This window comes from Myxocyprinus asiaticus, chromosome 4 (genome assembly GCF_019703515.2).
Source record: "Myxocyprinus asiaticus isolate MX2 ecotype Aquarium Trade chromosome 4, UBuf_Myxa_2, whole genome shotgun sequence".
Taxonomy (NCBI): Eukaryota; Metazoa; Chordata; class Actinopteri; order Cypriniformes; family Catostomidae; genus Myxocyprinus; species Myxocyprinus asiaticus.
In genome coordinates, this window is record NC_059347.1 from 46,856,895 (window position 1) to 46,867,612 (window position 10,718).

Here is a 10,718-nt window from a genome sequence, read left to right on the forward strand (position 1 = left end):
GCTAATATTAAAGGAAAATTCATTGTTCAATACAAGTTAAGTTCATTCGACAGCATTTGTGGCATAATGTTAATTACCATAAAAATTAATTTCGACTCACCCCTTTTCTTTAAAAAAAGCAAAGATCTGTGCGAAAAAATAAATAGTGAGGCACTTAGAACAGAAGTGAATGAGGCCAACATAAATGTTAAAATACTCGCTGTTTCAAAAGTATAGCCATAAGACATAAACAAAAGTGTGACAAAATCGCTTACTTACCTTTTCTGTTTAAAGTTATATCCAATTTTACAACTTTGTTGCCTTGATGACGTAATGCCATCAACCCTAAAGCCCTGAAACGACTGTAAAAACAACTACTGTATGTACAGCTCAAATAACCCACAAGTTTTAACAGAAGAATTAATGTAAGTGCTTTTATAAAATTATAAGCTTTACATTTCTGACTTTTAACCCTCCTAAAATTGGCCCCCCATTGGCCTCACTTTAACCTCAATTTTTTTAAAGAAAAGGAGGGACAAATCTACAGTAAATACATTTTTGTGGTAATTAACATTATGTGACAAATGCTGTCATTTGAGCTTAACTTGTTTTGAATCCGGAATATTCCTTCAAATGATTCTGCCTCAGACATGCACCTATGATGTCTTGTTTTTCAGGCAAGGGGAGAGGTGTACCGGCCATCCAGCAGCCTCTCTGCACCAGTGAGCCGTCTGGATAGACCCCGGGCTCGTGATCGGCCCAAACCACGACGAAGACCTCGTCCAAAAGAACCTGAGGAGCCGCGGAGGTCACGTTCTGCACCTGCCCAGAGCGTCCCAACCACACTCCAACCACCTACACACACCGTCCATCACGAGGGCTTCCTCTACCGCAAACATGAAAAGGAGGGCAAAGAGAGGAGCCCAAACAGGTGTTGTGTTTCTTACTAACCACTAATGACTGATTACAACATCTTTACGTGATCTGATACCAATCTATTGGTTTGATTCATGATAAACTTTTCTGGTAACTATAATCTGATTACCAATAATCTAAATTCTTATTTCATAGCTACAGCTACTAGAATACACTAATAATAAACTGCATACATGTAGCAAGCTACTTGGAATAGTATACAATACACAGTATGCAACCAAAATTAATAAAATTGTTATATGTTAAATCATTGTCACTTGACCTACAACCTACCACATCCCTGGATGTGCGCCATTGTAAAAGCTGGATATAGATTACATTACAGATTAAATAAAAGCACTTTATGGTAATTTGCTCTGCAGTTAGTAAACTCTGGTTAAAGCAAGTTTGGGTGAATGTACTGTAGGCCTTTATGCACTGAAAATATGCATATTAGGGCTACTTTTTTATCAAAATAATTGCATAAAAAAGTGATTAATTAATCAAATTATTCACTTGTATCAGTATTTTCCAAAATAGGCCCCAACAAAGATAATTCAATACATAATAAAATAATTATCAATATAATATACTGTACTGTATATAATACATATAATAATTCAGATACTTTAAAGACATTAAATTACTGTGGCTGACAAATAAAGCAGTCATTAGACAATACAAAGAAGTCAATATACTGTTTGTTTTATTACTGTAACCTCCACTAAGTCCCGCATTAAAAGCGCTTCTGACCAATCCTGTTTTAGCAACTGTTGCCCTGGCGCTATTACTCTGACATGCATTTGTTATTTTTCAGTTAGAGCCTAAGGAAGTAATGTGTTTAAGTACTTTTAAGTGGGATTTTATCAAAATAATCCAAACAATTTAAAACACGTTGTTGCCGGGTCATTTGTAATAGTGACACGAGTTACCCAGAGAGGATACACGCAGTGTTTTTTCTTTCTTTTTAAAAATTAATCTTTAAATATATCTGGAGAAGAGCATGTTATGGATTAAACTGTGTTATTTACTTACTAAATTATGCTTTTTGCATTTCTTTTAGTAAATCGTGGGTTAATCTGTTCTGCGTGCTCAAGCAAGGAGAGATTGGTTTCTACAAGGATGCACGACACAAAACCACACCCTACAATGATGAGCCATTTCTCAACCTGGCCATCTGCACCTTCGACACAACCAATGGATACAAAAAGAAGAAGAATGTATTCATTCTCAGGTAATGCTAAATCAGTGTGATCTTAAATATCTGCCCCACCCTAGATGCCTTCTAGTACAAACAACACAATGACAAACAACCATGCAGAAAGTAGTATTTTTTCAGTAAACATCCCAATAAAACAGGGAAAGGAGAGCTTTCATTCCTATCTTACACTTTTTTTCTTGCTATTGTGATTTCATTCATGTTTATCAGGACCTCTGCTGAAGGGGACTACATCTTCCTGGCTAAGGATGAGGTACGTCAGACAAGTGTGAAGCATTCTGGGAAAAAGTTGAGAGTAGAATAAGCAGATGTTAACATTATTTTCATTGACGGACAGGAAAAATATTTCTTAGATTTAGCCAATATGTCAACATTATATGGTAGTTATATTATGTAACAATATATAGGATTTCTACATAATATATAACAATTGTATATAGTTACAGCACTATAACCACAAGTGTGTCTATTTGTTCTTTCCTGTAGGACGATCTAAAGGGTTGGGTCAACTGTATAAATGCTAGCCTAAAAGAGATCGAGGAAATTGCCAAGTGGGAAAAAAACACAAATTCCTCAACTGACCCTGACAAATCAGAGCGCAAGGAGCGCTCAGAAGGGGCGGAGCCATCCGAGGGGGTGGAGAGATCAGAGAGGTCAGAAAAGTCTGAGCGTTCAGACCGATCAGATAAAATAGATGCATCGGACAAAAGCTCAGAAAAGAGGGACACATCCGAGAAAGAGAGAGGACAACGAGGGGAGAGAGAGAGGGGGGAAAGAGGAGACCGGGGTTCCAGGGGCTCCAGCACTTCGGGAAAAAGCAAATGACTCATCTATCGTTTATTTACCTATTCATCCCTCCTTCTATCCATCTTTCCAGAGAGAACTGTTGCTCTGTTTGTCCTGACAGCCTGATTTTAGGACAGACATAATTGATTATGTCCTGTGAAATATTTATTGATGTGTGTGTGTGTGTGTGTGTGCGTGCCAATGTGTTAAAGAGAATGTCTATGAAAGAATATGACAGTAAATGAAAATATCCCAGCATCAGAGGGCCTGTTGAGCTGCCCTGCTTGTCTCTCACAGAAAAGGCACTTTAGATTATCGAGGATGACTATAGCCCTTAATATTTTAGAAGCATTTTCTTGAAGCAATATACTGTATGTAGTAACTGAAAACAGCTTGTTCCAGCCGCTCTGCTCTTCCAAGTGTGTGTGAGAGAAAGTGATAAAGAGTATTTTCCGAGAGAGAAATCGGAGGTGCAGTAGTTGATAATGTTCTCCTAACCGACACCCTCACAGACACCCACTCAGACATCAGCTGTGTACGGAATAGCATACTAACATACTACTCATACTATTGCTGCTGTATCCAGTATTTATACTGCAAATTTTCTGTATGCATACCACATTTGCCAAAATGTGCAGTATATAAAAGAACATACTGCATGGATTACTATATCCCACCATCCAATGTGCCTGATTTGAACATCCGTTGCATGTGATGAATCAATCAAATTACAACTTAATATGATTGGACTGCCAAATGTCAAGGCATTTTTACTTAAAATTTAACCAAAAATGAAAAATAGACATATTTATTTCTAAAATAAATAAATTGGATGGCACTCATTTGCAAATTAAAGAGGTGACATGTTGCACACTGTTGCATAACACCAATTGGAATGCCAACTATTTCACATACTATTGTTAAATATAGTAAGCAGGAAACAGTGCATACTGTGCAGTATTCAGTAAGTAGTAAGCTAATATTCCATTTCAAACATAGTCGTTTACACATGCATACACACACACAGTGCATTAAGAGTAAATGTTACCTGTGGCCATTCTCTCACCTAAGGCTGTACATGTCATCCATCTGCTGCTTATAAAAATGGTTTTAATCATGTGAGACGCTTCACAGTGCTGAAGTAAGTGTCATTCAGTCCAAACTACGCTCTCAAAGCGTCATGATGAAGAGTTTTAATAACAATCCATTAATATAATGTGTAACGATTGTCTGGCAATGTATGTGTATGTGTGTGAATACAGCTCCATCCAGAGGGAGCTCAAATGTATTATGTATATCTCATTGATCGTATTTATTAAGATATTGCAATACAAATTTAAAGTGCAAAATTATCTTTATTCTTTCCTGCACTAAGTATGATCAGCCACCCCCGTATGTGTAAAAATATGCTGATTTTTATCATCTGTGGCCCTTACATCATCCTTTGATTGTAAAATGATTAGTACACATAAACTTGTGTGTCTGTGTCTGTGACTGTGTCATGCTATAAAGAAAAAGACTGTGTATATATATATATATATATATATATATATATATTATACACTGGCGGCCAAAAGTTTGGAATGATGTACAGATTTTGCGCTTATGGAAAGAAACTGGAACTTTTATTCACCAAAGTGGCATTCAGCTGATCACAATGTATAGTCAGGACATTAATAATGTGAAAAATTACTATTACAATTTGAAAACAATGTTCAGAACTTCTTAAAATACTTCAAAGTGTTCTCATCAAAAAATCCTCCATGTACAGCATTCTAGCTGTCAGTTTGTCCAGACACTCAGGTGACATTTTACCTCATGCTTCCTGTAGCACTTGCCATAGTTGTGGCTGTCTTGTTGGGCACTTCTCACGCACCTTACAGTCTACCTGATCCCACAAAAGCTCAATGGGGTTAAGATCCATAACACACTTTTCCAATTATCTGTTGTCCAATGTCTGTGTATCTTTGCCCACTCTAACATTTGCTTTTTGTTTTTCTGTTTCAAAAGTGGCTTTTTCTTTGCAATTCTTCCCATAAAGCCTGCACCCCTGAGTCTTCTCTTCATTGTTGTACATGAAACTGGTGTTGAGCGGGTAGAATTCAATGAAGCTCTCAGCTGAGGATATGTGAGGTGTCTATTTCTCAAACTAGAGACTCTGATGTACTTATCCACTTGTTTAGTTGTACATCTGGCCTTCCAAATCTCTTTCTGTCCTTGTTAGAGCCAGTTGTCCTTTGTCTTTGAAGACTGTAGTGTACACCTTTGTATGAAATCTTCAGTTTTTTGGCAATTTCAAGCATTGTAAAGCCTTCATTCCTCAAAACAATTATTGACAAGTTTCTAGAGAAAACTGTTTCTTTTTTTCTTCTTTTTTTTTCATTTTTGACCTAATATTGACCTTAAGACATGACAGTCTATTGCATACTGTGGCAACTCAAAAACAAACACAAAGACAACGTTAAGTTTCATTTAACGAACCAAATAGCTTTCAGCAGTGTTTGATATAATGGCAAGTGATTTTCTAGTACCAAATTAGCAATCTAGCATGATTACTCAAGGATACGGTGTTGGAGTGATGGCTGCTGGAAATGGGGCCTGTCTAGATTTGATCAAAAATGACTTTTATCAAATAGTGATGCTGCAGTTTTTTACATCAGTAATGTCTTGACTATACTTTGTGACCAGTTGAATACCACTTTGGTGAATAACAATACCTATTTCTTTCCATAAGAGCAAAATCTACACATTATTCCAAACTTTTGGCCGCCAGTGTATATACACACCGATCAGCCTCAACATTAAAACCACCTGCCTAATATTGTGTAGGTCCCTCTCGTGCCGCCAAAACAGCACCAATCCGCATCTCAGAATAGTCTTCTTAGATGCCATTCTTCACCACAATCATCCATGCGATTATCTAATCAGCCAATCATGTGGCATAAGTGCAGTGCATAATATCATGCAGATACGGGTCAGGAGCTTCAATTAATGTTCACATCAACCATCAGAATGGGTCAAAAATGTGATCTCAGTGATCTGGACCGTGGCATGATTGCTGGTGCCAGATGGGCTAGTTTGAGTATTTCTGTAACTGCTCATCTCCTGGGATTTTCACGCACAACAGTCTCTAGAATTTACTCTGAATGGTGCCAAAAACAAAACAAAAAAAAACATCCAGTGAGCGGCAGTTCTGTGGATGGAAATGCCATGTTGATGAGGTCAACAGAGAATGACCATACTGGTTCGAACAGACAAAGTCTACGGTAACTTAGATAACCGCTCTGTACAATTGTGGTGAGAAGAAAATCTTCTCATAATGCTATTCTGAGATGCGGGATGGCTCTGTTTTGGTGGCACGAGGGGGACCTACACAATATTAAGCAGGTGGTTTTAATGTTGTGGCTGATCGGTGCATATTAGTATATATACTAGTAAACAAAATCTACTTCTATGAGCTACAGCGACTAATTATACATCAAATTATACATACATTTTTTATCAACTTGCGAAAATGAGACAAGTTAAAAATAATTTCTTGTTTAAAGTGCACCCAGCTTAAATTGCAACAAATGTAGTCTCTTTCATACAGAAACATAGAGACTGGGATTGTTTTATTTTATGGGATTGTACTTTCTTCACTGGTCATTGCTGAGTTCAGACTCTGACTAGCCCCATTTTCCGTGCAAGAGCAAATGTCAGCATCATATTCCAACTAAGACCTATTGATTTCTAAGACTGAACCTTGTAGAGTCCTTAGCAAAAATCATTGATCATAATTATAATGTTACCAAGCCCAACACTGTGTACAAACATCCGCTTGCAGAAAAACATTAGGACTTACCTAGAGTGATGTTATGCAACAAAAACAGATTTCCAATTAGCTCTCCCCTATGGGATACTCTTATCAATTGAAGACGTGTCCTTGTCCTTCAGAGGCTGATCCAGGGTCAGTAGATTTAGCAGCATTCATACAATTTTCTACTGTCACATGGCACAAAATAGAAACAAATAATACCGCAGCCAATCACACGACAGAAAACAGACCACTAATCATTCCTTTTCTCACACCAGTCCTGTTCTGGCCTAGTCAGTGTTTTAGGGTGACTTTGACCTAGTGTGATGCAGTAAAATTCACACCAAATTAGAAACATACTTTGATCATTATTCCATAAAATACAGCAGAAAATTGTATATTTTGTGACCGTTGTTTATGATAAATGTGATTGAGAATGAATGTATGTTTGTTACCACTGTTTTTGTGTCTGTGTCATCCTTGCTGAAGTAATCCCATCCCCCAACAACCAAGCAAACAGTCAACTGACTCCCCCCACCAGAGAATAACCAAAAAGATGATTTGGACTCATTTGACTTCACTTTTGGACTCTTTTACTTACCCAAAATTTGTTACAGAGTGACCTCGCCTAGGGAATGCCTGTACAAAAAAAAAAAAAAGCACAATTTCACCCAAAACAAAGCAATCTGGAGTATTAGAAATGACGCACCATGATCCCTGCATTTCTAAAAGCAGCCACACATGGTCAGTGTTGCAAAGGCAGTGCGGCACTTCTTTCCTCTGTGAGCAGCTGCAAAGGCAAACTCTTATGCTGAAATAAACTTTTCTGTGAACTCTTCACCTTCACCTGAACATAGTCACTAGATGATCTCAATATCTGTCTGTGATTTTTAGACCTGTTAGTCAATTTTCTTTGTAAAGACTTGCATAATTTCTTTAACAGTGCCACTTGTCATTTTCCCAACTTGACCTCACAATTTATTTCTGAAAGAAATGGAAAAGCCCTTAAATAATGGAGAATGTGGTTTTCCCTTTTTATTTTGTTATTTAATTTTTTTTTTTTTTTTTTTTGACAAAGTTAGTTGTTTCACACATGGAACTAAAGAAAAACACTATTTAGTTGCATGAAAGAGAATATAGAGGTGATTTCTATGCAACAGCTGTGCATGTTTATCAAAAGGGTTTCAACCTTCCGCAAAGCACTGGGTTTGGGTCATGATTATGATAATAATGATTATGGAGAAATGAGTGTATATCTGAAATGAGACATTAAATCACTTTATGTACTGATATCTGCACTAATTCATAAATACAGGTTGTATATATCAGTGTGCTGTGGAGTTTTAATTTTGGTGACTGTGTGTTTGCATCTGCAGGTGTGGTTCAATTCTGCCTCTATTATGTTTATTCATTTTTAAAAGTCGTATAGTGTTTGAACAATTAGTAGTGATAATGCCAAAAGACACTTCATAATAGAGCTTTGATTGCTGACATCTCAAGTTAGTGGGTCTCATTCACTATCCGTGCGTATGCATGAATTTGTGTGTGAAATATGCATATAAAAATTTTCACGAACAAATCTTGATTCATCAATCATTTTTGCACCAAAATTTATTCTAAATTTCGAAAAAAATTAGGAACAACTGAAACCACACGTACGCAAAAATCAGATCCTCCCATTGTCCTTATAAACATGAAATAAACACTAGATGAATGGAATTATATATATGTGTATGTGTGTGTGTGTGTGTGTGTGTGTGTATATATATATATATATATATGAGGTTGAATGCTCATGAAACATCCCTTGTCCAATCCTCGAATCTGACTGGACAAGAGATGTTCCATGAGTACTGATGGTCTCACACCATCAGCACTCTGACGCTTCACTGTGTGTATCACTCTGCTTGTGTTCGTGCCGTTCTAAAAAAAAAGTGTAAGAGCAGTGCAGATGTGTTAAGAGCCATTTGTCTCTACATTTAATTTTGTGACATTACATATTTTAGCCAGCAGGTGGAGGCAAAAGACAATTTTTGCATGTAATTTGAGCCAGTTGGTGACATGAAGTTAGTCAGCGTCACTCAGTGTTTCTATTCAGCAGCACTCTGTTATCACTCGTATTACTACTACATTACAATATTACTACTAGAAGATAGGAAATAGCTTGAAACGGCTTTAAACTAACAACTTCAGCATTAAGGCTCATCATAGCTGAGAGACACAACAGACTGATTAATTACACAAACTCAAGGCGCTTACCTCTTACCGGAGTTTCCACATTGGAGAGGACAAAATGGCGGAGGACAGTGTGGTTTCTATAGTCAAAGACTCCTGCGCACCGGCTACCGCGAAATAGGGAGGAATACCCCTGCTTGGACAGCTATTTTTCCACTGAGAAAATAGGATGAATTTGACCATAATGACATTATCTTCAGACAGCTGACTAACAGACTACATCATCAACAGGTGTACCTGTACCCCCAACACATCCATCCTTGTTTCTCCAATAACATGTTAGAAACAGCCCAAGCTGTGATACTAGTAGTTCTGAAGTGATGCTTTTGAAAGGCTTGGATGCATCATTTAGTTTAAACCAGCAACGGCAGATTCTGATCAGTCATGTAAGAAAGTAGTTCCATACACAAATGCATTTTTTGTGACCGTACTCAGTTTTTCCTAATTTATTTAAATTTACTTGTTAATTGAACTGTTGTATATAAGCAATATCACACTCGCAATCATGCTATATAGCCCTAAATCAGCACTGCTGTGATTACCTACGGCACGAGGCCATAGGTATAAAATAGTCCTATTATATAATCTTATTTTTAGGTTTAAAAAAAATAGATGCATGCTTTAGCTCAAGTTGGGTGCTGGTTCTGCCCGTACGCGCTCAGTGATAGAGCACACAAACAACGTACTCTAAACAGTTGGATGTGCTTATGCAGCTGGTGGAATGCTCCTGCACAGTATACAGCCCGGAATATTTCTGTCAGATGGATTTAGCATATTGTGTACTGCACAGCACCACAATGGCACTGAAAGTTTCTTTTTCCTTATAGCAGTGTTATAAGTGCACAATTCGTATCATAAAACCAGCAGCGATTCTAACTCATAAGGTGCTTGTACGGTGTCCTGTTCGTGAAACGATCAGGCAAAGGAAAGAAACCACCACAGATTTCACAGATTTCACAGATGTCGAACAATGCCATATTGACCTCACGCACAGCCTGAATTAGTGGACAATGAGGCACAGATAAATCATCCTGCTCCAGCAGCACTTCACGCCTTCAGTTCATCCAACATCTACAGTTGGTACGTGGTACATACTATATAATCATATAGACTGTAATATTGTACTGCGCTGTTTTATAGTGTGTATGTTGTGTATGTTTTTGGCCTTTTGCTTCAGTGGCATCTTTATCTTCATGTTTGAAACTGTACAGGTGTAATGGTGCTGAAAGCCCTTATATGGAAATAGTTTGGGTGTGTTTTATGCAAATTAGTACCTTTGTGCACGAGCTCCTTCATTTAGAAATAGTACAGATTCATTAACAGAAGAATGAGGATAAGAACAAATTCATGTGCGTACGAACCTATTGTGAATCAGGCGGAAATTTTTCGTGAAAACCTTTCCTGTGCGTATAAGTAAGAAAAATCATGCAACTGTTATGTGAATGAGGCCCAGTTAGTGTTTCTGAGAAACAGAATTTGATATATGCTTAAAGGGATAGTTCACCAAAAAAATGAACATTTTCTCATCATTTACTCAGCCTCATGCAGCCTCAAGAATTTCTCAGCTCTGCAGGTAATAATTATAATAATTTTATTTATTTATCACACATATACAGTGAAATTCTTTTTTTCACATATCCCAGCCAAGCTGGGGTCAGAGTGCAGGGTCAGCCATGATACAGCACCCCTGGATCAGATACCTTCTGGTCAGTAACCCAGAGATTTAACCGCTGAGCCACCACTGCCCTCACTGAGCCACCACTGCCCTCCATACAATGCAAGTGAATA

The 10,718-nt window shown here is 37.6% G+C and overlaps 1 protein-coding gene across 3 annotated transcripts in view; it reads left to right on the top strand.

Moving 5' to 3' along the window:
- Positions 1-8,023, top strand: part of LOC127438676 (spectrin beta chain, non-erythrocytic 4-like) — a 43,346-nt gene extending 35,323 nt beyond the window's left edge. For all 3 annotated transcript variants that reach the window (XM_051694443.1, XM_051694423.1, XM_051694433.1), the window contains exons 17-20: positions 657-910; positions 1,958-2,128; positions 2,324-2,366; positions 2,600-8,023. In XM_051694443.1, the coding sequence (XP_051550403.1) occupies positions 657-910; positions 1,958-2,128; positions 2,324-2,366; positions 2,600-2,938 (807 nt within the window). In that variant the 3' untranslated portion in view covers positions 2,939-8,023. The remainder of the gene's footprint in view (positions 1-656; positions 911-1,957; positions 2,129-2,323; positions 2,367-2,599) is intronic.
- Positions 8,024-10,718: the final 2,695 nt, after the last annotated feature.